The 26,669-nt window shown below is 46.2% G+C and overlaps 2 protein-coding genes across 24 annotated transcripts; one reads left to right on the forward strand and one right to left on the reverse strand.

Moving 5' to 3' along the window:
* Positions 1 to 3,595, reverse strand: LOC103647926 (uncharacterized). Of its 10 annotated transcripts, none has more exons than XR_004856491.1 (5): positions 2,071 to 2,403; positions 1,607 to 1,716; positions 1,222 to 1,320; positions 1,082 to 1,143; positions 1 to 708 (listed from the first exon to the last, which is right to left on the reverse strand). XR_004856491.1 is itself a non-coding variant. In XM_020548639.2 (4 exons), exons 1-4 carry the CDS (start codon positions 2,382 to 2,384, stop codon positions 664 to 666), a joined length of 498 nt encoding a protein of 165 aa, XP_020404228.1. In that variant the 5' UTR covers positions 2,385 to 3,595; the 3' UTR covers positions 1 to 663. The 10 variants fall into 10 exon arrangements, 2 of the variants coding, with proteins under 2 accessions (XP_020404228.1, XP_035821417.1); XR_004856490.1 differs by lacking the exon at positions 2,071 to 2,403 and adding an exon at positions 1,830 to 1,962; XR_004856488.1 differs by having other exon boundaries at positions 1 to 1,143; positions 1,559 to 1,716; positions 1,830 to 3,595.
* LOC100502081 (uncharacterized) lies at positions 1,762 to 26,423 on the forward strand. Of its 14 annotated transcripts, XM_034059684.2 has the most exons (15): positions 1,933 to 2,475; positions 3,602 to 3,674; positions 3,759 to 3,883; positions 3,986 to 4,345; positions 4,452 to 5,785; positions 6,630 to 7,030; positions 7,142 to 8,799; positions 8,909 to 9,063; positions 9,618 to 9,775; positions 20,121 to 20,281; positions 23,607 to 23,834; positions 24,773 to 24,924; positions 25,046 to 25,374; positions 25,483 to 25,591; positions 26,088 to 26,409. In XM_034059684.2, exons 1-11 carry the CDS (start codon positions 2,383 to 2,385, stop codon positions 23,697 to 23,699), a joined length of 4,611 nt encoding a protein of 1,536 aa, XP_033915575.1. In that variant the 5' UTR covers positions 1,933 to 2,382; the 3' UTR covers positions 23,700 to 23,834; positions 24,773 to 24,924; positions 25,046 to 25,374; positions 25,483 to 25,591; positions 26,088 to 26,409. The 14 variants fall into 14 exon arrangements, with proteins under 14 accessions (XP_033915572.1, XP_033915575.1, XP_033915574.1 ...); XM_034059683.2 differs by having other exon boundaries at positions 23,607 to 23,855; positions 24,773 to 25,399; XM_035965519.1 differs by having other exon boundaries at positions 24,773 to 25,399.
* The last annotated feature ends 246 nt before the right edge of the window (positions 26,424 to 26,669 follow it).

Below are 26,669 nucleotides of genomic sequence, written 5' to 3' on the forward strand. Positions count from 1 at the left end.
TAAATTATAGTTCAAAAATGACTAGAAATAAAGCCCGATCCTAATCCGACTCGATCCTTAAATCTTATAGTACAAAATTTACAGCCCATTGTCAGCCCTAGACACGGCACAACTTTCAGCTCTACGCAACAACTTTCAACTCTACACGGGTCTGGGACCATTTTGTGGAGAGGGAAGCGAGGAGAGGCGACCTGTACCACCAACTTCATGTATTGTATGTACATGAACTGTTTTATGCAATACCAGTATTCATTTGAATACCCATAACTTACAAATAGACTCGTCCCTGGTGGCCGATGATGTATTCCTTTTGGCCTCCAGGAGGTCGTCGGACAGCTCGTCCCTCACTAGCTCCTCGTCCATCTGACGCTGCCGACGACGGACTTCAGCTCGTATAGATGGACTGCAGGCTCCGGAGCGTCTCCGACTTGCTGCTCCTGGCTAGGGACAGAGACGTGTGCCTGCGGCTGCGCCGTCCTCGACGGAGCCGCCCTCCCTCACCACCAGCCCGGTCCGATCCCCGTAGTGTCGGTGGTATACGGTGTGCACGACCGTCATCCTGCCCTCCGTCGACGATGACCATCCGGATGAACCTGGCGATGCTCATCATCAGAGCTGGTTGCCTGGTTCTCCAAGTTCTCGTCGTCCTTGTGCCCAATGGCATCAGACAGGTGGTGACAACACATCACCGTGATGCACGCGAGACTCCTGAGGACATCATTCGTAAACGAAGGGAGAGGGAGCAGGAGTCAGTGACGGCTAAAGCTAAACAGAGGACCATCAGAATCCAATTTATAAACACAGGCCAAAATAAAGGGGACCTGCAAGCATGATGCGAATGCAATGTGATTCGACAGCCAACACTACTTTTTTCAGAAAAAATTACGAAGCAACAATTCACATGAATCTTTAGTGTTCTGAAGCTTACTTGGGATAGAAAGATTAAAAAAAACTATTATATACTTGTTGTATGTTTTTAGTCAGAAACATAAAAACTATTATATCTGAAACCGACAAAAGCCATCTGCAAGCAGCTCACGAACTGAATTATGCATAAAATCCTCTTTAAGCTTTTACTAACATATAAACCATTCTTCATATACCCCTGATAGATGCAGCGGAGAAGTGGCCAAGCTTCGGTACCTGCGTGTAAGACACAAATCCGTAAAACAAACTACTACTCATCTAGAAAGACAAAAAAAGGCGTCAACTTGAATTCACCTGTGATACCGAGTAGTACTCCACCAATACATATCCAACCTCGGTGCTGCAGAGCAAAGAGACCAACAAGTACAACACAGGCCATGAATACGATCCATCCTGTGCAACCAGCAAGTTCGTCAAGATGATGATATATTTGTCGAGAAAGGAAAACACCGAATATAGTTTATAGCTCAATATTTCCCAAACCAGTTCTTGCTACTACTTTATATATAGATTCATCGATGGCAGTGTTTTTAACATTCGAGTAAGTTTGAAAATTTATACAACTAGGAAAAAAATATTCGAGCACTGAATGAAGTGATTTTTTTGGAGTATTTGAGACTCCGCACCTAACCTAATTTTTTTTTGTCTATGAATAGCCTTACAGACAGCCGTGGGACACCTTTGAACGAAACGGACATCAGAACAGGAGTCCGTGAGTGGAAGCTATAGGTAGCACGGAGATTGCACACGCCACGTCAGAGTCCCATCCTGTCCAGCAGCAGCGCATAGCTGGGGGGACAAATGGTTTTGTCAAGTATTGATGAGGCATGAAAGAAAAGGAGAAGATCAGAAGAAGCTGGAGGCAGTTGAAAACGCCAAGTCCAAGCAAGAAACACGCGCACCAAATCCTCTGCTCGTGTCAGGCGTCCCCGCCTGTCACTCGCACGCGCACCCATTGCCGAGCGGACATTCGCTTCGCTCTCCTCCTCAAGCGAAAAGCGGCGGGGAAAGGGTCAAAAAAAAAAAAAAAAAAGACGCGGAGCAGCCCAAAGGGGAAACCAGCGTCCGTGCGAAACCTCGAGCCGGCCGAGGCAGACAAGGGCAGGGGAGGACAGCGAAGAGAGAGAGAGAGAGAGGGGAGACCGGGGGGCAAGCCTGGGAGGGGCCGAGGAGGCCCGCTTACGAATCTCGCGATCCCCAATCCGGAAGCCTCGATTCGCCGATCCGGGCTCGGCCGGGGAGAGAGGGATCCCGCCGATCGGGGGGCGCTCGTGCTGCACCGATTCGAGCTCGCTCCCTGCTCTGCCCGCGCGGGGTGCGTTCCTGCGGAGGTCCGCGCCGGGCCGGTAGCTGCTGCGTGCTGCCTGGTGGCTGCTGCTAGGTAGGTGGTTAGGCGGCGGCAGGAGGATGCGGGCGGCGGCCGCGTAGCGCCAGCGCAGGCGCAGCAGCCCCGGCATGGGCGACGACGCCGAGCTCGAGGAGGGGGAGGCCTGCGCCTGCGGGGACGACACCGCCTTCGTCGACCCCGATGTCGCGCTCTCTTACATTGTGAGTCGCTTATCGCCGCGCCTCGCTCGTCCCCTCCCGCAATGTCGCGGCTCTGCCCTTGCTTCCGGTCCGGCCACCCTCTCCTGGCGTGTCAGGAATCGTCCTTTTCTGCCCGCAGCGTCCGGTTCCGGTTGACGCGCTTCCGATCATTATCACATACAGAGAATTAAAGTAGTAGTCCGTTTCGGTTTCTCCCTTGTTTCGTACGACCGGGAGGACTGGCGCTTTACCCACCACAAGCCACTGCTTAGCTGGATCGCTTAGGAACCTGCTTAATCTGTTGCTTTGGCTGATAGGAATGGGGTACTACTGGAATGAAGCAGGCAATTGCGTTGCTGGGTCGTCTATTATTTTTTTTTATTTATTTTTGCCCTCACCTGGTTTCTTGCCCGAGTGTATGTAGGGTGCTAAATTAGTCAAGCAAAGTAATATGGTGATGCTGGTATTATGAAAATGGATAGAAAAACCGCTCTATTGCTTTGTCTTCGTCCTGCCGTTTGTTAGGTACCCACTAGTGATTTGGCTGCTCTCTCTCTCTGTGTGTGTGTGCGCGCGCGCGCACGCCCGCGCGCTTAAGGCTTTAATCCCTTTATTTTTGGAATGCGCCAGTTTTGAGTGTGGTACGTGGGGTATCACTCTTATCTCTACTCCTGCCGTTTCTCTTCCCTTCAATTAAAATATCAAAGTCATACAGCTATAGTACTGCCCTACTTGAATAAGTTTCTGCAAGTCGTGATAGTGGGATCGTGTGCTTCCTTCAGAGCATTTTCGCAGTGGTGGATCCTGTAATGCCTTTTGGTCTACGATGCACCTGTGCGTTACTGAGACCCGTCCTTGTTTTGAGCTCAAGTCAATCTTTATACACACGCAACTGCAAATTTCTAACATGCAGTATATTCGTATATGAAACTCTGTTTCTCTAGAAGAAAGGTTAAGAGAAAGAGGTGGCATGAACGTTGTATACTTGACCACATTTTGGTTGTCTTTAGGGTGACTCCAGCTTGGAAGGAAGTCACAAGCAAGACATCAATTTTGGTTTTAAGATTATATACTGTATACCATACCAGATACCACCAATCAATTATGCAGTAACATTTCTTTGTATCCTATGGTTTGCTTGTTTCAGGACGAAAAGCTTCAAGACATACTTGGCCATTTCCAGAAGGACTTCGAAGGAGGCGTTTCTGCAGATAATCTAGGTGTGGATATGTGAACAGTTGCTGTACCAGCTTGATTTTGTTTCATTCTAGATAAGCATTAAGCAGAACTTAAATCTTTGACAGGGTCAAAATTTGGTGCATATGGTTCATTTTTGCCTACGTACCAGCGCTCTCCTCTTCCTCAAACTAGAAGTCCCCCTAAGGCAGGAAATATTACCTCAAAATCTCCCTTTCACCAGTCGAATGAGGTGCCTAAGTTTCTTTTGGCTGTGATCATTTACTGTCGTAGAGCAGTGTTATCATGAACATGCGCTCGTTTGGCATTGATGATGTAATGGTTTGTAATGTAGGACTTGTCTCAGAAACCTCCAGCTGTGGCAGTTTCATCTACCCCCCAAAGTAATGGTCCTGTGGTGCCTTTTTCTGGTGATTCAATTAAAAAGGAAATACGCCCATCCACAAAGTCTGAAAGGGGTTCCGTCTCCCATGATTCATATGGGCCATCAAAATGTAGTGACCAAAACAGACTTAAAGTCCGGATAAAGGTTGGCTCTGATAATGTTTTGGCAAGAAATAATGCAGCTATCTACAGTGGCCTGGGCCTTGATATTTCTTCACCTTCATCAAACGAGGATAGCCCTGATGGCCGTGGGAGCCTGTCCCCTGAAGTTAACAATGTGCCACATGAATCTCCACAAACCATTCTTCAGGTAAAATATTCATGGTACAACACAACTACACAAGGTCTTTATACTTCCATTCAACTGTCCATAGTAAAGAGGTTTGATGGCAAGTTTCATTTCAATGGCCGAACAGATCATGACATGCTTTTCAGTTCCTGGAGGCTTCCTGTTATCCCCTCTACCAGCCAATATCTTGCAGTTGACAAAAAAGGTCGTGTCTTCATCAAAGAAGTGGGAATCAAATGTGGATGTAGAAAATGTACAAGAATCATATGAAGGCCATGTGGCTAAAAGGGTGAAATCTGATGGTAACAAAAAGAGGCTGATAGATGCAAAAAATTCAAAGAACAAAAATGATATTAGTGCAGTTATGAAAAAGGAGATTGATATGGAATTAGTTGCTGGTCAAAAGATAGTATCTGAAGCTCTTAAAATATCATTGCTGTCTGACCCCAGAGCTATGGATGCAAAAGGTGAGAATCGTCTTGAAGAGGAGCCAGCAGAAAACAACTTGGTTGGAATTAGAGATGCTCGATTGAAAGAGCGGTGCACCAAGACTGACTCCATGACAGTCAAAGTGGAACCTGCCAAAGCAGAGGTGATGGAATGTTTAGAGAACAGTAGTTTTGGCAGTTCAGAAATGGATCTTTCAGCAGTGAAAGGGAAATCAAAACCCAAGACAGAAAAGGGTGAGGCAACTTTAGAAGATAGGAATACAACTAATGACAAAGACCTAATATCAGATAGGAAGCAAAAAAAGAAAATAAAATCTGGGAGTAAATATAATGCCTCTAACTTTGAAGGTAGCATTAGCAATGTTATAAACGAAGGAGCTTCAGCTGTTTTCCACATGGGAAAAATTTCTGGTCTAGAAGCTTTGCCTTATGACACAAATGGGGAAAATAATTCCAAGAGTGAGGTCAAAAAAATGCAGAGAGAACAAAAGGCCAATGTTTCGACGTCTTCTGATTTCCTGGAGGAGGAGAAACACATTCATTCTTCTGCTGCAGTTAAGGAGAGAAGTGACATGCAATCAAAACCTATCCATACTGGAAAGAAACCCAAAGCAAAATCACATAGAGATGTTAGGGACAACAATTTTCCTGAAGGATCTTATGGAAGCAAGGAACAGGATTCATTGGAGAATAAAAGTGCCTTTGGAGATCCCCGGCCAAAGGAAAAACCATGGAAGTTTGACAGCGAGGACTCTGATGCACCTGGGATCTCGAGGAAGGATAGTTCTTATGTAAAGCTTGACAAACACCTGGCTACTGAGGAGCAGAAGATGCATATACTTCCACCTGCCACTGCTTCAACTGCGAATGCAGCTTTTATACATGCAGCCCCAGTCGTAATAGAGGAACATTGGGTGTGCTGTGACATATGCCAGAAATGGCGTCTCCTACCTTATGAAATGAATCCTTCAGATCTTCCTAAGAAGTGGAAATGTAGCATGCTACAGTGGCTGTAAGTTTAAGTCCAGTCATACTTTCCACATCGTGGATGTTTTATAATTTTTTGTGCTTGTTTCTGTATGCTGTTCCTTGCTTCCTTTGTGTACGAACTAGGTACCATGTATCCCCAGTGCTTACCTGTCTGGGGTTGATTGGATTTATGTTTAAACCACTACAGTTTGGATAGGAATTTTCTGAACACACAAGACACATTTTGATATAGCATAGTTTGGAATTTGGTTAGGTCTTTTGGCATGAATCTTTTTGCTCAATACATCGTCCTATCAAAGTAATTATCCAGTGACCCCTTTGCTATGTTCAATTTGATATTTTATCAGTTGTGCTGAACTTCATGAATTCTGATATTTATAAGCCTAGATATTAGTTTTCATATTTTCAATTTTGGTATTTTATAGACTATAGAGGTACTGATACAAGTTTAAAGAATTGACTACATGGGACTGAAGGCCAAACCCATCTTCACTTTCTTGTCTCTGGAGAGAGTATTTTATTCGCACATACCAAGGATTCATAGAATCCAATGGAATCTTTACGTAATTGAATATACTCCCTATAAAATTATGTATTTCAACTGCTCTACATATTTCACATCATTAAAGGCCTGGTTGCTGTCTATATCTGAGTCCTTTCTGACTCTAATTTGGGTGTTATTTTCTTAAGTGTTTTTTAGGGCCTAGAAAACTGGGAACTCTAATTGCAACTCTTAAGTTAGAAATGTGGTATACTGGGATGTAAGAGCATTAGAGCAACAAAATATTTCTCTATGTTCGGGTGTTGATGAGCACTGCTGAATGCTGATTCCTTGCTGAAAATTATATTACTTGGAACTTTTACAGACCTGGGATGAATAGGTGTGAGATTAGTGAAGAGGAGACTACAAATGCTCTGAATGCACTGTATGTCCCTGCCCCTGCAAATGGTATTCCTTCAGTTGGCCTTCCTCATGTTGCTTCATCAGGACTAGTAACATCCAGCACTCCCAATATGAATGGACATATTGAGCAGAGTAGGAAAAGAAAGAATGTTCTAAGTGATGGAAATTTTGTGGCTGAGGGTTCTCACCAAACACAGGGTTCAGGTCATCCAATGAGCAACCAACATGCTCCCAATAAAAGTAAAACTCATACTGATGGTATCCAGTATCCTATTGATAGAGATTCTGTAAGCAAATCAGTTGACCCAACAATTAAAAAGCAAAGGTCCAAAAGCAAACATCACAGTAGCTATTCTGATGGAGGTTCTACACTCTTTCTTATTATTTCAGTTTGCCTAACCTACCATATTTCTTGCCTCATTTTATACATGTATCTATGTTTCTTTGCTGACATATTTTCTTAATCAAACACAGTAGATCTTGTTGAAAGACCTAAGAAGCATTCTAAAGTAAAAAGCAAGAGAGACTTGGATCGTGATGAATACAAAGCTTCTAAAAAAATCAGGAAAGAAGAGCGCCATTTTGATAGAGATCGGAACCTTGGATCCGGTTTAGCTAGTCGTGATGTTCCCGATGAGGCCAAGGCTTTTCCTGTGAAGTCAGTAACGTCAAAGGGTTCAGGTGAAAGGAGTGATCTTTCTTCATCAAAGCAAAAAAATGTCTCACATCATAACCATTTGGAAAATTCCAAGAAAGCAAGGCAAGATTATGTAGGTTTTCCTGAAGACGAGAGCAAGGAATATTTTCACCAGTCAGATGTGCAAAGATCAGATTTGTCTAGTAAGAAGAGGATAGTGAAGAAATGGGAGGAGAGTCAGTACAATCCAGTAGCTCAGGTAAGCAAAGGAGCTATCAAGGAAACCTATAGGGATCAGAACTTAAAGGAAGCAAAGTTGATGTCATTGAATTCTGAAGAACTGTTTTCTATGACGAGCTCCAAACCACCGAAAGCTCAACATGCTGATCAGGTTTTGTTTTATGATGGGGGGCGTACGAACAGCGAGTTAGTTGAGGATAACACACACTTTAGTGGCAAAACAGGTCTCCCTGAGCAAGAAAATAGTCTTTCTGATAAGGCTTTAGACTTGGGCAAACCTGCTAGTGATGTGGCCTATATTCAGACTTCAGCTGTAACTTCAAGTTCTTCAAAGGCTTCAGTCTCACAAAAAAAGAAGCAGACCACTCAAGCTATGAAGACATCGTCAATTGAGTCTCTTTCTTTGTCACCACAGAGAAACTCTAACATTGACAATGTCTCTGCCTCTCATAGTAGAGTTTCAGGTAAGGATGGATCTCTGAATGCTAACTCAAGCACTGTGCCGGCCATGGCAAAACAACTAAATACTCAAGTTGGTGTAGCAGTCAATGATCAATGGTCTAGTGAACCTATTTTGGTTGGTTCTTCCCGAAGAAAATCTGATAGAGATAATGGACAGGTTCAGTTAACTCAAGGTCATGCCTCTGATGGTATTCATCCTGAAAGGGGTTTGAATGAGGACCTGCAGCCTGAATCTGGGAGAAAGGATTCCAATATAAAAAACTCCCATATTCCTAAAAGTTCTAACCATTTGCATTCTGGTGAAAAAAATAACTATAATACAGATGGCTCTCCTATGCAACCAGGAAAGCATCTTGTTGATCCAAAGACACCAGTCTTGGATAAAGGTGATTCAAGTATGCATGAAAATAAGAAAAGTGCAAATTCTCTTCAAGATAGAAATGGATCAACTCATTGCCCACCAGATGGAAATCCTCTGCTCGGTTTACCATCTGGAAAAGAGAAATCATATCTCAAAAACAACAGGCAAGATTCACAGAAGCCTAAACCCCAGATCTCACCTCTGAAAGAAAGCAAATTGGATTCCCATTCCACTCCATTAAAACCTAATGGGTCAAAATTGACTCCACAATCAAGACAATACAATGCTGAAAATGGAGGGCGACATGGCACTGCAAAACAAGCAATTCGTAGTCCTGCTGATACTTTTAGTCCAGCTAGGAAGGACAATACTTCAACTGCGTATGCTCTCAAAGAAGCCCGTGATTTAAAGCATAAGGCTAATCGTTTGAAGGTTGTTCTCTTTATAGTTTTGCTCTTATAATGGGATGCCATGCTTGTAAGGCGAGTTCACTATTATATTAGCTTTTATCTTGTAAGGTTCTCACCAATTTTCTCTGCAGGAAGAAGGAAAAGAGCTTGAAAGTACAAGACTCTACTTTGACTCCGCCTTAAAATTTTTGCATGTTGCATCACTTTTGGAACCTCCTAGCTTTGATGGTTTGAAACAAGGCGATGCAGCCCAGAGCATGTATTCAGATACTGCAAAACTTTGCAAGTAAGTTACTCTGTCTGATATATATGATGTGTGTACCAGGCAATTCCATTTGCATAAGAGAAAGGAAACATGACCATGATATTAGAATCATGACTTTTCTTGTGACCTCATGTGTACCACTAACTGCTTGTTTATAATTAGCAGCATGACTTGATGATATTAAAATGTCAATACATCTGACTTTTTGTTCCGTAACCCCATTCTGGACTATGTTTATGTTTCCCTTCAAGTACATTGCTTCAAGAACCATGCTGCACTGTGAAATAATGTTTGGGAGTGTACCTCCCAAGATTGCAAGTTGCATTGTTGGACCTTGAATTGAAGTGCTCCTCCTGCGTAGCCTGACTTGTATGGGTAGCACCACTCGATTAACTGAATGTGTTTAAAGTAAACTTGATTCTGAGTAAAGTTGATTAATATGACAGCGTACAATTACCGTTGCTTGCCTGAAAAAAGTTTATATGATACTTTTATCAAATTATAATCTATACTTATGGTTTTGTTTAACATTGCCCAAATTTGGTCGCAATATTAAGTGTCCATTTGATTTTCAGCTTTGTTGGTCACGCGTATGAAAAATGCAAGAAGATGGCTGCTGCTGCTTTAGCATACAAGTGTGTTGAAGTTGCTTATCTGAAGGCTGCATACTGCAAGCACCCAACTGCAAGCAAGGATAGACAAGTGTTACAGGCAGTTGTACAGACTGCTCCAGGTACATGATGTCTAAATGAGGGATTTTACACTTATATCACATTGTGTGAATTCCAGTCATTCAAGTGTTCTTCATGTACTTAAATAATTTCCTAGTGAGGTGCTTCAAACCCATTATATTAATCATACATTAAAAAAAATCAGACTGTCATCAGTTTATTTAGGTCAACTCATATCGATGGAATTGTGGATAGAATATGCAATTGTTGTAGCTAGGCAAGGACCAGATCTTATTCAATATTTGATTTTTCATCCTGCATCTAATATGGAATGCAGAGTCTTCACCAGAAGGTGCTAGCTAATGTATGCATTGTCTGAGTTGGCATGACATCCTCAAAATGCATGTGGTACTAGTAGTAGATCATGTTTCTAGTAAAATTGCTCTGTATTTTTTTGAAAGCCCTTCTATTAACGCTGTGTCTTTGTTCAGAAGTTATGATCACAATTCACTTCAAATCATTTGAATTTCTATACGTGAAGTGATAGACAATGCTGAGCTTATTGTGGGGTTTTCTGCTTATTTGTGATGTCCAATGTTTGCATCTCTACTAGGCGTGTTCTATAGCTTCCATTGCTCACAACCCTGCTACATGCACAAGTGAAATTGATGGTTTCCTATCATTCGTGAGTTTTCCTAGTGAAATGTATGTCTTGCACATAGTAGAAGTCTTCTTTTAACCTCAGTAGCCTAGCGCTGATTGAAAGAACAGTTCAATTGCTTAGAAAATATATTTTGTAGGTTATAGCTTCCTTTTCCTGCTAGGTTGCATCTACAAGTGAAAAAGTGATAGTTTCCCCAGTTAAGTGTATGTCTGGCACGTAACTGAAATCCTTTTTTCGCCTCGTTAACTAAGTCCCTATTTTTAAAAAGCTTCATGTTGTCATTTCATTGTTATTTCATATCTACTAAAACAACAATAAAATCTTTTAGTCCTAGGCAAGTTGAGGTAGCCTAGAGTTGAACCCAACAAAAGCCACAAATCAAGGTAGGTACATGGATAGTTGTTTCCTGTCCGCTCCTATTCAAGGCTAAACCTTTGGGTATATTCCATCATTTTAAGTCTCCTCTAACTATTTCTTCCTATGCCAACTTCGACCTTCTCCTGCCTCTCTTTTTGTTACTAACGTGTCTTAGGATCCCACTACGCACTGATGCTTCTGAAGGTCTCCGTTGGACATGTCCAAACCATCTCAATCGGTGCTGGACAAGTTTTTTTAATTGGTGCTACCACTAGCCTATCATGTATTTCATTGTTTTGGATTCCACCCCTTCTTGTATGGCCATAAATCTAACACAACATATGTATTTTCACAACACTTATATGCTCATCATGACGTTTTTTGTAGGCCAACATTTTACACCAATACACCATACAACATAGTCTAATCGCCTCCCTATAAAACTTGCCTTTTAGCTTTTGTGGTGTACCCTTTTGTCACATAACACGCAAGATGCTTGGCGCTACTTCCACCCTACTTTGATTCTGTGGCTAACATCTTCATGAATATCTCCATCACTTTGTAGCATTGATGCGAAATACCGAAAGGTATCCTTCCTAAGCGCTACTTGACCTTCCAAAATCCAAACTATCATCTCCTTCCTCATGTGTAATAATGTTGAAGTCACATGTCGTGTATTTGGTTTTGGTTATGCTGAGTCCAAAACCTTTGGACTCTAGAGTCTCGTACCACAACTCCAGTTTTCTATTTATTCTGCTCGACTTTCATCAATTAGCACTACGTCGTCCGTAAAAAGCATACACCAAGGGATATTCCTATGTCCCTTGTGACCTCATTTATCACGTAGTAAAAAAGGTAAGGGCTCAAGGCTGACCCTTAATGTTGTCTTGTTCTAGTCAGGATATCATCTATGTTCTCGTCACTTGTCACAACATTGTTGTACATGTCCTTAATGAGTCCAACGCACTTCGTTGGAACTTTAAGTTTATCCAAATCCTACCACATAACATTCATTGATATTTTGTCATAATTCTTCTTTAAGTCGATGAAAACCACATATAGGTCCTTCTCCTTATATTGCTCCATCAATTGTCTTAATAAGAAAATGGTTTCCATGGTTGACCAACATGAAACCGAATTGGTTAATAGTGATCCTCGTTATTCCTTTTAGCCGATGCTCGATAACCCTCCCTCATAGCTACATAGTGTGGCTCATCAACTTAATTCTCCGATAATTGGTACAACTTTGAATATATCTCTTATTCTTGTTGATCGGTACCAATATACTTCTCCACTCGTTTATCTCCCTTATTCTTGTAGATTGGTAACAACACACATCTCCACTCGTAAGGCATTTTGTTCGACCGGAAGATGTGGTTGAACTTGTGCTTGACTAGCCATACTATAGCTATGTCCACGAGACATCTCCATGTATCTTGAGATACCATCTGGAGCCATCGCCTTACCCCTTTCATCCTTTTCAATGCCTCTCTACCCTATTCTTAGATCCTATGTAGGGTTAGATTCTTAGATCCTATGCAGAAAGCTCTTATTGGTATCATCAAAAGGGTCATCCAGCTGAAAGCTTGTGTTCTTATTCTCTCTATTGAACGATTTGTCAAAATACTCTCGCCATCTATGTTTGATCCCATCCCCCTTTACGCAGAGGTGCTCCGTTTCATCCTTAATGCACTTAATTTGATTGAAGTTCGTCAGTACCTCAAGATTGGAGTACCCACTCTTGCTGGGTCAAGGCAGGACCCCTGTGGCTATCTTTAGTTACATGGCCACAGACGGTTTGCCTTGGCTCAGAGTCTAGGCTCGTCCGACGAAGCCACTGGCCCCAGGTGGGGGTCAATCTCTACGAGGGCTCTTCGGATCCCCGACGGTGGGGTCCGGAACTGTCGCGTGTCCCAAAGAATAAGGACTCTTTGTAGCAACGTCCGAGGGCTGGACCCCGTGCGTCGGTCCCAGACACCCGCATGTGGCATCCGGACCTCTGACCTAAAAGGGGTTCGGGACTGCCACGTGTCCAGGCCGGTGCCGGAGGGACCCGGACTCCTCCAAGCACCTTTCGAACCCCCAGCTCGAGGTGGAAACCCGGTGCTGCCACATGTCCTATGGCACGTGACGTAAGCCGTCGAGTGGAACCTGATGTAAGCCTCTGATATGGGGCCACCTGCGTTTAATCCGGGCAGGATGCGCGGGTACTCACACCTCCGATAGGTGGCGCGCGCCCTGCATTAAATGCAGGCGGCGTGTGTAGCTCGCAAGGCCTGTGCCGAGTCAGAATACCCGCGCATTACCGAGGCAAGACCATTGACTCAATGCGCAACATGAGCGCCCTTCATCATGACTCCTATTGTTCCTCGTGCGTTAACGAGGCAAAAGGGAACAAGCGGACGGGACAGGACGACACCGTCCGTATTCTTCCTACACTCACTTACACAGCAACCTACACGGTAGCCTTTGCCCATGCGCCATCAAGACCGAGCAGAAGACAAACTGGACAGAGAATATCTCAATCCATCAGCCCCACTCTTACTCCACGATCTCTTTTTTTTCCTGGGTCCACTTGTCGGGATTCAGGCTGCATGTAAGCCCTTCCCTTGGGCTATAAAGGGGGGCACACGATAGAGAACAGACCGGCCTGAAGCAGTTCAGGCCAGGACGGCTCATAGGACATTCACACAAAGACTCCTTTAGGCGTAAGCTTTCTCAAGCTATCAGCATTACAACTCATAGTGGAGTGGGTATTATGCTCCGGTAGCCCGAACCACCCTAAATCCTTGTATGTTCTTGTGTTCATCCTTCTCTACAGGCTAACCTCAAGCCCCCCCCCCAATCTTAGGATTAAGGTGGGTGCTATCCGCCACCCGGCTGGAGATTACCTCCGACAAAGTCCATTGTCTTTCTCTCGTGGGACCTAACCATCTTATATATGTCGTTCTCTCCTTTCTTTGTACTCAAATGTTGGTAAGATTCTCTTACACCCTACCCTTTGCCTCACTTATAGCTCACTTTGCGATCTTTTTTGCTACATTGTACTTCTCTATGTTGTCCACACTCCTGTCATGGTACATACATCTGTAGCATTCTTTCTACTCCTAGTTCTTTGTACTTGTTCCACGACCAAGTATCCCTTTGGTTGCCCCCACCTCTGAGGCCACCTTTCGAATGCAAGTTGGCATTTTTCCCACATGTTTGCGACATCTTCCTTCCAATTGCCCTCTTTGATTACCCTTTTCTTGAAGATTTCTGACGTCTCCCCTTTAAGTTTCCACCACTTTGTTCTTGTAGTCTTGGCTTGTTTATCCCTATGGTTGTGCAAAACAGAAGTCTGCCACCACGAGCTTATGTTGAGAGACAAGACACTCCTCATGTATCACCATGAAATCCAAGCATGCTCAAATATCCTCTCTTATGAGGACAGAGTGAATATGACTAGAATGTTGGCCACTACTATAGGTCACTAAATGGGATTCTCTCTTCTTAAAGAAAGTGTTGGCTATCAACATGTTTAAAGTTACCGCAAAATCCAAGACTTTCTCTCCCTCCAGATTTCTACTACCCTATCTAAAACCTCTATGAACTGCCTCGCAACCTACACTTGTTGTACCTACATGTCCATCGAGATCTCCTGTGAAAAGCTTTTCAGTAGTAGGTATAGCTCCAACCTTGCCATCTAAGTGTTCCTAGAAAATTCTCTTGGCACTCTCATGCTCTTAGCACTCTCATCCTGTCCTACTTTGAGGGCATACACATTAATTACGTTCAAGACCAAATCACCCACGACAAGCTTGACTAAAATAATCCTATGTATCTTGCCTTGTCACATCCACCATACCATTCTTGAGGCTCTTATCAATCAAAACTTTTACTCCATTTCTATTTGTAGCTTCCCTGTGTAACAAAGTTTGAAGCCAACATTGTCCACCTCCTTTGCTTTCCGATCCTTTCATTTTGTCTCTTGGGGGCATAAGATATTTACACGTCTCTTAGTCGTTGTCTCAACTGACTCCTTAATTTACCAAATGGATTCTAGTTGATTCGACTAGCTTCCTTACCCTTCACACCCGTCGATGATGTGAAAACTCTTGCTCATTTTTCACTACACAGGTAATCAACAATTCGATCCTTATTCAATTGACACTGTAGTTGGAATGGAAACCCTAACCCTAATCAGGGTTGGGTGTGGAATTAATAGACTTAGGTGATTGGGCCTGACCCATTACAAAGGGGTGAGAAGGTAATTACATGGGGAAGACCCCAAACCCTAGAAGGGTAATCTAACACCCCCCCCCCCCCCGCAGTCACAACTCTATCATGTACAGATGTTGAGACTGAATCGAAAGTCTAAAAATACACTCGACGGTAACCCCTTGGTGAAGATGTCGGCGAACTGCAGCGTGGTGGGGACGCTGAGAACCCGAACGTCACCGACAGCGACGCGCTCGCGGACGAAGTGCAGGTCGATCTCCACATGCTTCGTGCGCTGATGCTGCACGGGGTTGGTGGAGAGGTAGACCGCGCTGACGTTGTCGCAGTAGACGAGGGTGGCGCGCTGGAGGGGACTGTGGAGCTCGTGGAGGAGCTGGCGTAGCCAGGAGGCCTCTGCCACGCCGTTGGCCACGGCACCGTACTCGGCCTCAGCGCTGGAGCGAGAGACGACGGGTTGTCGCTTGGTGGCCCAGGAGACGAGGTTGCCGCCCAGGAACACGGCGTAACTGGAGGTGGACCGGCGCGTGTCGGGACAGCCAGCCCAGTCAGCGTCGGTGTAGACCACGAGCTCCGACGTCGGGGATAGTCGGAGAAGGAGGCCGTAGTCGAGGGAGCCGCGGAGGTAGCGCAGAATCCGCTTGAGCGCGGTGAGATGGGGCTCCCGCGGAGTGTGCATATGTAGGCACACCTGCTGGACGGCGTATGCGATGTCGGGCCTGGAGAAGGTGAGGTACTGGAGCGCGCCGGTCAGGCTCCGGTAGGACGTCGCGTCAGCGACTGGAGGCCCGGTGTCCTCAGAGAGCTTCGCCTGAGTGTCGACAGGCATGGAGCAAGGCTTGCAGTCAGACATGCCAGCCCGCTCCAGGATGTCGCTGGCGTACTGGCGCTGGTGGAGGAAGAGACCCTGAGGCCGACGCTCGGCGGTGATGCCGAGGAAGTGGTGTAGGGGCCCCAGGTCCTTCATCGCGAACTCCCGCTGAAGGGCGACAATCGTGCGGTGTAGAAGGTCGGCGGTGGATGCCGTGAGCACAATGTCGTCGACGTAGAGCAGGAGGTAGACGGTGTCGTCGCCGTGCCGGTAGATGAACAGGGACGTGTCCGACTTGGCCTCGACGAAGCCGATGGAGGCCAGGTAGGAGGCGAAGCGACTGTACCATGCCCGTGGCGCCTGCTTGAGGCCGTACAGGGACCGGTTCAGCCGGCAGACCAGATCCGGACGGTCAGCGTCGACGAAACCGGTGGGCTGGCTGCAGTAGACAGTCTCCGTCAGAGTGCCATGGAGGAAGGCATTCTTGACATCGAGCTGATGGATCGCCCAGTCACGGGAGAGGGCGAGGGAGAGGACGACGCGAACAGTGGCGAACTTGACGACGGGGCTGAAGGTCTCGTCGTAGTCCACTCCGGGGCGCTGTGTGAAGCCCCGAAGGACCCAACGGGCCTTGTAGCGGTCGAGGGAGCCGTCCGAGGTCAGCTTGTGGCGAAATAGCCACTTGCTAGTGACCACGTTGGTGCCTGGCGGACACGGCACCAGGTCCCAGGTGTGGTTGGCCAAGAGGGCCGCGTACTCCTCCTCCATAGCACGACGCCAAAGTGGGTCGGCGAGGGCAGTGCGAACGGAGGAGGGCACCGGGGAAGCGTCGGGTGGAGTGCTGGACGTATCAGCTGCCAGGATCAGCCGGTCGACGGGGCGAAGAACGCCAGCGACGCGCCGAGTCACCATCGGGTGGACGTGTCCGGGGTCGCGGTGGATGGCGATCGGGTGGTATACGGACGGCTCAGAGCGGACCGCCGGAACGTCGAGAGCGGCGGGTGTGGCCGGCTCGCGACGGTGATATACGATAGCGGGGTCGGCGAAGCGGGTCGCGCTCGTCGACGGGCCCGAGTCGGGGGGCGCCGAGGTGGTGGCGTGGCCGCGGCGGTGGTAGACGAGCGCGGGGTTGGCGAAGCGAGCCGGGGTCGACGGGGCCGCGCGTGGTGCAGGCGGGGTCGACGGGGCCACGCGTGGCGTAGGCGGGGTCGACGGGGCCGCGCATGGCGCAGGCAGGATCGACGGGGCCGCGCGTGGCACAGGCGTGGTCGACGGGGCCGCGCGTGGCGTAGGCGGGGTCGACGGAGCCGCGCGTGGCGCAGGCAGGATCGACGGGGCCGCGCGTGGCGCAGGCGTGGTCGACGGGGCCGCGCGTGGCGCAGGCATGGGCGCGAGCTGTGGCGGTGTGGCCGCACGAGGAGCAGGTAACGGCGGAAGACGAGGCGCCGGGGGTGGGGGGGGAACTGGATCGGACTCGAGGAGGGAGTCAAGATCGGTGGGTGGGGTGGAGCCGGCAAGGGGAAACATATCTTCGTCGAAGACGACGTGACGAGAGATGATGATACGGTGAGGTCCAGGCACCGATACCCCTTGTGGTCAGGGGAGTAGCCAAGGAAGAGGCAGCGAGTGGAGCGAGGAGAAAGCTTGTTAGGGGCGGTAGCGGAAATGTTAGGGTAGCAGGCACAACCGAACACGCGCATGTGGTCGTAGGAAGGGGCTGTGCCGTACAGGGCGAAGTGAGGTGTAGGGTGGCTCACCGCCTTCGAGGGAAGACGGTTGAGGAGATGCTTGGCGGTATGAAGGGCCTCTGCCCAGTAGGTGGCAGGGAGAGACGCCTGGAAAAGAAGGCAGCGAATCATGTTGGTGGTGGTGCGAATCATGCGCTCGGCCCGACCGTTCTGAGCAGAGGTGTAGGGACACGAGAGACGCAACTGGACGCCGTGAGTGAGGAAGAAAGAACGGGAGGCGTTGTTGTCGAACTCGCGGCCATTGTCGCACTGCAGGGCACGGACCGGGCGCCGGAACTGGGTGGATACCCAGGCGAAGAAGTGAGTGAGGGTGGTAAACGTGTCGGACTTCAGCCGAAGGGGGAAAGTCCAAAGGAAATGGGAGTAGTCATCCAGAATGACTAGGTAGTATTTGTAGCCGGAGAGGCTAAGGACAGGAGATGTCCAGAGATCACAGTGGACAAGATCAAAGGCCTGAACAGCCCTGGACGTGGAAGTAGAAAAAGGAAGGCGGGAGTGACGGCCGAGCTGACAAGCATGACAGAGGCGCTCAGAAGAGCCCCGAGTATATGATATGTCAGAGTGGCCAGAAAGCTGGGACATGACGTCAGGTCCAGGGTGCCCGAGGCGACGGTGCCAAATGGCGGAGGAGGTGGTGGTAGTAGCAAGAGCATGTGATGTGGTGGTAGTAGTAAGTGCAGGAGATGAGGCTACTCTGGTGTGGGGAGTGGAGGGCAAGTGAAGAGAATAGAGGGGGTCGGAGCTGTCACAGCGAGCGAGCACAGCATGTGTGGGAAGATGGCGTATGGTGAGACCCCAGGGGTCAAACTCCATAGAGCACTGGTTGTCACTAGTGAAGCGACGAACCGAGAGGAGGGGATGAGTCAGTCCGGGAGCAACAAGGACGTCGTTAAGGCAGAATGGTCCTGGAAGAACCGATGTACCTACTGAGGTGACCGAGAGGGTGGAACCGTTACCGACGACGATGGAGGAAGGATGTGAGGGGTGGGGTGGATGGGAGTGGAGTAACGAACTAGTGGTGGGGGTAGTGTGGAAGGAGGCCCCGGAGTCAACCACCCAATCGGTGGTGGTTCGGGGAGGTGGTAGTGGCGAGGGAACGGTGTGAGCGGAGAGGGCCAAAGAAGGTGCCCCGATAGAGGCACTAGGAAGGGAGGGAGATGGCACGGGCTCAACCGCTAGGGAGGCGATCGCAGCACGTGGGAAGACAAGCGGTCCAGGCACGTGACGGCCCGCATGAGGGTGGACCTCGACACAGTCCCGAAGAATAGGGTTACAGACGGGATCGAAGGACACGAACATGCCCCGGATGAGCTGGCCGTCGTGGAGGAGGACACGCACAGTCACGAGAGCGGCGGGTGACGCCATGGAACCGGTGTGGGAGGAGACAACGCTGGTAGGGCGCGCGCAGCAAGGTGCCTGGGCCCGCGCAGCAGGGTGCCTGGGCGCGGCACGAAGGAGCAGGAGCAGGGAGGAAAGCGAGGTCGGGGAGAAAGATTCAACAGCGAAGCCCTCGCACAGTAGAAGAAAAGAGGAATCCTACTGGAACTGGAATGGAAAAGCAATCGAAATCTCAAAGAAGCATGAACAGAGGCCGTCGCCCCAAAACTAGGAGACGGAATGATGGGGATGGGGCTGCTGCCGCTGGCCGGCGTCGGCGACGGCAGCGGACAGCTCTTGCGCGGCCGGCTGGCCGCAGGGTGCCGGGGTCGCGGCGGGGAAGGGGCGCGCTCAGCGGGCGGGGTCAGCAGGCGGCCGAGTGCACAGGGTGCAGCGCGAATCGACGGTCCGGCCGTCGGGTGTTGGGCGCGGTCGGTCCTCCTGGCTGCTCGGACGGCGCGGCAGAGCCTAGCGCGGGGCAGCGTCGAGCAGCTGGGCAGGGGCGCGTGAGGCGTCGGGTGCAGGGGATGCTCCTGGCGGCTGCGCGCGGGGTACAGGGCGCCTGGCGCTAGAGCGTGGAAGCAGGGTGGGAGGGAGAAGTTCCTGGACAGAGGGAGGAGCCGCGCGCCGCCGGTGGAAGGGCCGGGCGGAGGCGGCTGCAGGGAGGCCGACGACCAGAGATGGACGCCCGGCGGCTGTGGGTGGGAGGGAAGAGAGAGAAAAACTGGCTCTGGTACCAAGTTGGAATGGAAACCCTAACCCTAATCAGGGTTGGGTGTGGAATTAATAGACTTAGGTGATTGGGCCTGACCCATTACAAAGGGGTGAGAAGGTAATTATATGGGGAAGACCCCAAACCCTAGAAGGGTAATCTAACAACTGTGCCTAGATCACGACACCTTGTGTCACCAAGGGGTGCTGAACTGCTGATTCGACCCTTGCCCATTTAACACCATACCTAGGTTCCGTTATGACGCGTCGCTAAGAGGGTTACACCCCAACGGATTTGTTTTGGATTTTGTCTCCATTAGAATGGCTAGGTTTAATGTTGGATCGTCAAGCCTATCACAATCCTCTTTCTTTTCTAGGGCTTGGTACCTAACTACCTGGTATGCTGAGACAACATAGGTGGAGTTGTTGTTATTTCATATCAGTTTGTTATAAGAAAATTTCTGGTTGACATTGTATGGATCTTCCTTGCTCTTTCTTACTCTTGATCATATTTTTTGTAGGTGAATCACCATCATCTTCAGCCTCAGACATTGATAATTTAAATAACAATGGATTATCCAAGGGCCCTTCAAGCAAGGATGCCAATTCACCACAAGTGGTTGGAAATCATTTGTTGCTGGCCACTCGAAATCAACCACACTTGATGCGGTTACTAGCTTATGTAAGTTGTTAGTGTTACTAACCTTGGGGATTAGAGAGCATAATGACTCCTGTAGTCGAGATGGCTATGTATAGGAGCCTCATGGGCCATATAGGCCCATATTAGATGGGCCTTTATATATTTAACACCCCTTCAAACTCAAAGTGGAAGTGGATGATCTGAAGCATTGAGTTTAATCAAGTGAAGTCGATGCTGCTCTAAACTCAAAAGTGGAGGATATGAAACATTGAGTTTGATTAAGTGAAGTTGGTGTTGCTCTCAAGTCCGTGCTTTAGTGAAGAAATGAACCAAATGAAACTTAGAAGGAATAGTTTCAGTTTTGTGATGACAATCAGACCGAGTAAAGAAGGCATCAACACCAATATGTTGGTCAGTTCATGCTTTATAGGATTATTGGTGATTTGGATGGCTCCTGTGTTGTCACATAGAAGAGGTGTGGAAGCATCACAAGAAATACCAAAATCAGCCAACAACCATCGAAGCCATATGATCTCCGCAATAGTAGTGTCAAGAGCTCTAAGTTCGGCCTCTATACTAGAACAGGATTCAACAACTTGCTTCTTGGACTTCCATGCATGAGAAGAGCCAAGAAGAATGCAATATCCTGTGTCAGAACGATGATTTGTGGGGTCACTCGTCCAAGTGGGGTCTGAGTAAGCATGAAGCTGGAGCTGACTATCTTGAGCATATAATAAAAATTGAGATGATGTCCCACATAAGCATCACAACAGATGAAGTAAATGTCCAAAGTGAACGGAAGTCGGGGCACACACAAACTGTCTCAAAATATGGATTGCATGAGCAATGTTAGGTAGAGTAACAGTGGGATAGACAAGGCTTCCGACTATATGCCAATATCGAGAGGAATCTTTAAGAGGTGTACCATCAGTGGGACACACTCTTAAGTCGTATACCATCAGTGGGACACACTCTTAAGTTGTATACCATCAGTGGGACACAATTGCAAATGAAGATCCATAGGTGTGGCAGCCATGCGATTACAGTAATGCATGGACGAGCAATAAGATCATGTATGTATTTGGACTGAGAGAGATAATATTCCTTAGGTGAGTGCAAAACCTCAACCCCTAAGAAAAAACTGAGGGCCCAAATCAGACATCTGAAAATTGCTCACTAAGTTGCAACTTCACATGAGTAATGCTCTATATCATCTCCACTAATCAACATATCATCAACATAAAGAAGCGAAGTACGTCCACTTGGAGAGAGATGAATAAATAAGGCATGGTCATGAGCACTAGGTAAAAAACAAGCAACCTTTATCATAGAGCAAAGCACTCAAACCAAGCACGAGGAGCTTGTTTAAGACCATACAAAGCACGACAATGTTTAAGACCACACAAAGAACGATGAATACGATAGACATAACCTGAAGGAGCATCAACACTGGGAGGTGGTTGCATATGAACTTCATGTAAATCACCATGAAGGCATTTTTAACATCCATCTGAGAGATAGTCCACAAAGAAGTAGCAACTATTGCAATCAAAGTACGAACAATAGTCATATGTGCAACAAGGGCAAATGTGTCATTATAATCTTGCATTCTTGTCCTTGGCTCTGCTGAATACCTCTGGTGACAAGACGAGCTTTACATATCACAATGGAACCATCTCAATGGAACTATGTAACTTGGTCTTAATTTTGAAACCCCACTTAGATGTGATATGCATTGTGTGTGACGGTAATGGAACAAGATACCAAGTTCATGTACGATCAAGAGCAACAGGCTCCTTAGACATAGCCAACTACCATTCTGGAATGCTAGAGGCTTCCTTATAAGTGGATGGCTCATCAACAACATTCACTTTAGGAAAGCCATACCTGTCATCAGGACGAATAGTGCTACAATCTCGAAGATTATACGGTGGACCAACTTGTGGCTCATCAGAAATAGTAGGTGGCTTATCAGTAATATTATTTGAAGCATCACCATTGGGCTCATTAGGATTGGCTAATGTGGGAGGGCTAAATGGAAGGTCACCGGTGGTTTTGGGACTACGATGGAAGACACACACACACGTGATAGGTGGTTTGGAAAACGAGTGAGGTGGCAGAGGTAGAGGTGAAGGTGGCATGGTGGAAGTAGGGCCATGAATCACAGGAGTGGACGGAGGTGTGGTGACACCAACATTGGTTTAAAAAGGATGCCGGCACATAGTGAGGTGGCAGAGGTAGAGATGAAGGTGGCATGGTGGAAGTAGGGCCATGAATCACAGGAGTGGACGGAGGTGTGGTGACATCAGCGTTGGTTTAAAAAGGATGAAGGCACAAAAAGGATGTGGGCTCCATAGGTTAGTATGGGGGCTTAGTAGAGGGGTTATAAAAGAAAGGAAAATCCTTAGGTCACATCATGCGAAATACATATTCGACGAGATAGTTGAGGCATTAGACAAACTAGATAGCACAACATAGGCAGAGTGGCATCACGCTGATGCCAGATAGCTAGACATGGCAGAAGACCTTGAGAGGTGCAGTGTAGAGTGGGCTAGAGCTATTGGATCTGATGACCACGTTCCAGGAAGCGAGATCCTTCACAGAAACATCGAAAGGGTTAAACTCCATTGAACACGAATTGTCAGTAGTAAAGCGGTCAACCGAAAGGAGATTTTGAATCATATTAGGTGTCAAAAAAATATTGTTTGGGTAGAATGGTCTGGAAAGAACCGAGTCACCTACTGAGGTGACGGGGAGGATGGAGCCATTACCGACAACAATAGATAGATTAGTTGAATGGGAGGGCAGAAGAGGGGGATGTTGCCGTCGTTGTTAGTAGTGTGGTTGGAGGCGCTGGAGTCGACCACCCAGTCGGTAACCACATCGGGTGGATTCAAAGCCATAGTGTTAAACGGGTTAGCAAGAGACTGCTAATCAGAAGTGAGATTAGACCCATGAAACCAAGTTAAAGATGCTATTGCCACAAAATTAGATTGTATTGCATTGAGCCCCATGCGCTGATTGCTTATTATATACAGTGCGTAGGACTAACATTCTATGTTACCAGGCAATACGATACAATTCATATCTACATATATATGCGGTGTTGGGCGCACTCAGTCCAACTACAGTTATTAGGCCCAATAGGGCTATACGGCTAATTCTAACAAGGAGGTTTAGATTAGGCTAATCCTAACTCTAAACCATGGCTTTGGTACCATGTTACTAAACTTGGGGATAAGAGAGCATAATGACTCCTGTAGAGGAGATGGCTATATATAGGAGCATCATGGGCCTATTTAGATGTGTCTTTTTATACTTAACAGTTTGATAATTGATATCTTCATTTTTTTTCTCGAAAACGCAGGAGAGCTGCATTTCATTAAATAAGAAGGTGAACCCCAAAATGGGGCGGTACAAAAGTGGGGTGGCATTTTACGGCGGCCAACGCCTTACATAGACAAACTTATCCATAAGACTGGGAAACAACTCAGCCCTCAGCCCTAGGGGCTCCAGCAAGGCGCCAGTTAGTGGCATCTTCGCTAATCTCCCGCACCACTTTAGAGATATCTGCAGCCCCTTCATCGAACACACAGTAATTCCACCTGCTTCATAGGTAGTTTGATATCTTCATAGGTAGTTGAAACTCAAAATAATGCACCTGCTTACAACATGCTTTAGTTTTCATGATTTCGAAGATGGTTCATAATCTGTGGACTATGCAATATAAAATGTTTTGTTAGTACCATATGCCTACTCAGCTACTATTATTTGAGTCTTATCAATGGTCTGAGAGTCTGAGACTAGGATAGTGCCATTGCTATATCACTACTGGGGTCCTTAATTTATTGCTGCATGTTACTACTATGTTCATTTGATAGAATGAATGATCATCTGATTCTTGTACTTGCATGACAATTGGTTATTTTGGATTTTCTTTTTGCTGTAGTTAGGTCACTCACTGACATCCTATGCAGTTTTATACTCCCTCCATCCCAAAATATAATTCGTTTTAGACTAATTACACATTCATTAAGTAACTTATGAATGTAGTTTGCATGTATGTCTATATTCATTATCATATGGATGAATGTGGACACAAAAAAAGTGGGCTAGAAAGAACTATATTTTGTGACGGAGGGAGTAGCTAACTAAAATTGATACTTTTGAAGTTAGAAATGGCATTGAATCTATGAATCTTTAGCAACTGTTCTGCTTCTAGGCGAATATATGATTCAATTGTGTCCTCGGTCAGAGAGTACTAGTGGGTTGTTTAGGTGGAATGCTTTTGTTTGTCATTTCATGTTCATCTGAATGGCATGACCTTACATATTTTATTCTATCGACACTATCCATATGAAAAATGGTACGGGAATGGATCATTTCATAGTAGCATTAGGCCTAAAATTTAGGATATCCTAAGGACTTGCCCATTCCTCAGACGAATACCTCATACGTTAATGTTATGCGACTTTTCAATCGTTAAGGTTCACAAATTTTGTATGGGATCTAATGTTTCTTTGGTTTTCATAGACAAATGATGTCAATAGTGCCTTTGAGGCTACTCGGAAGTCTCACATGGCAATTGCTTCTGCTTCTGGCAATCACGAAAATGGAGTTGATGGTCTTTCTTCAGTAAAAACAGTGCTGGATTTTAACTTCCGAAGTGTGAATGATCTACTAAGGTTTGTGCGGATTTCAATGGAGTCTATCAGCTGCTGATGTGTGCAGAATCTGAGAAAGTGCCATCTGATGGAAGTTCCTGTTGGATGTTTAATCTAATTAACTTTGTTTTTGATGAAGTAGCATGAAGCTGAATATAATCCAACAGTGCAAAAGCATAGGTCTTTCATTTGAGCTTGCTGGTCAACTTGTACAGAGAGTGATCATATTTCTTCTTTTTTTACGTTGATTACACCCAATTAGTATATATAGTTGCATACCCACTTGGATGATTTAGTTAGTGAGGAACACAAGTGAAGATGAGCTTTGCACTGTTCAATGCTTCTGCTTGGAAGAAGGATGCTCTTGTGGCCGCAGTTCGTTGTTATCTGGAAAGTGGCTTGCTACTGAGCATTCTCTTACTACATGATGTAAATTGTGAATCTCCATCAAGGCTGGCTTATGGCTGAAGAGTCAGTATCATAGTTTCCTTTGATGGTAACTCTTAGTTAAGGTCAAATGATTTATGTGCCTTTTTTAAGTGCTACTACTTGATGCTGCTATCTTTTTTTTTTGGCCAGGGAGAGGACAGCAAAGCCAGCTAATCTCGCTATCCAAGAAATCGGCTAGTAGTTTTTTCCCTTTTGAACCTTGTCACGATGCCTTGTCTTCTGGATAAAGTTCACGCAGGTATATTCATTAATATTGTTATCACATTAATGGGATTGTATATATGTATCTTTGCTCGTTACTTGAAGTATTGTAAAATGAAATTGAGCTCTACTTTATTGAATAGATCTGCTGCTATGGTGCGAAGTAAAAAAAAAAAGTGACCAGGAAGAGCATCTGCTGATACTACTAACTCATTATGGACTTAAGAGTCTTATCCGACCTTGAATTATACCATTTAATATGTGTTTCCTTTCGCTGAAATCAGAATTCAACAATTTGTCCATTTTGTATGGCTTGCTTTCGTTTGTTGTAAATTGTTTTCTTTAGAATTAATCTTCAATGCTGCATGCACAATAAGGTGCTTTTATTCTCTCATGAATGGGGTACTTGTAACTTTCACCTAATATCTTGCTTTTAATTTTTTTTGCAGCTATTAGCTTTCATTTACAAAGCGAACTTATTTTCAGTTATTGAAGTGCAGAACTTCGAGTGACGTAGTGAATTTCTTTTGCAGGTTTCAAATAAGAAATCACATGGACTATCAGACTTGTATGGAATATGGATGCTGTACAAAGATTTCTAATGTACATTAGTCTAACTTTTTTTTTCGTGATCCCCGAAATGCCGACTATCACCAGCGCATGTACATGTATATATACATACAATAAAGGTTGGGGCATTTTTACCACGTGCTGGTCTCTATGTATGACGCCTTTGGTTCCGTCCAACTTTTAGTCTTTCACATTTTTGAAATTTTGTGACATTCTAGTTTTTTGTTAGGATAGCGTCTAGTACTGGGAATTTGTTGCAGAATGCAAAATAAATTCCGTGCTGTACAACTTGTAGCCGAGTTTCAGGTCGTCGAGTGAAGTGATGGTAACTGCTCGCCGAATTTGCACTATGCGGTCTGTGGATAGCTACTTGAATGAAAAGTTTGTTTCCACATATCAAGTCGATGGTGCCTGATGCTGCTGCACTTTGCAGGCTTCAAATTGATTGGAACATCAAATTGATTGGAATATCAGTTCTTCATCTCCCAGCCTAGCCCTTTCGCCACTCGGTATATATATCATCTCTTCCGTCGTGTCGTCCGACG

Source organism: Zea mays, chromosome 2 (assembly GCF_902167145.1).
Source record: "Zea mays cultivar B73 chromosome 2, Zm-B73-REFERENCE-NAM-5.0, whole genome shotgun sequence".
Lineage (NCBI taxonomy): Eukaryota > Viridiplantae > Streptophyta > Magnoliopsida > Poales > Poaceae > Zea > Zea mays.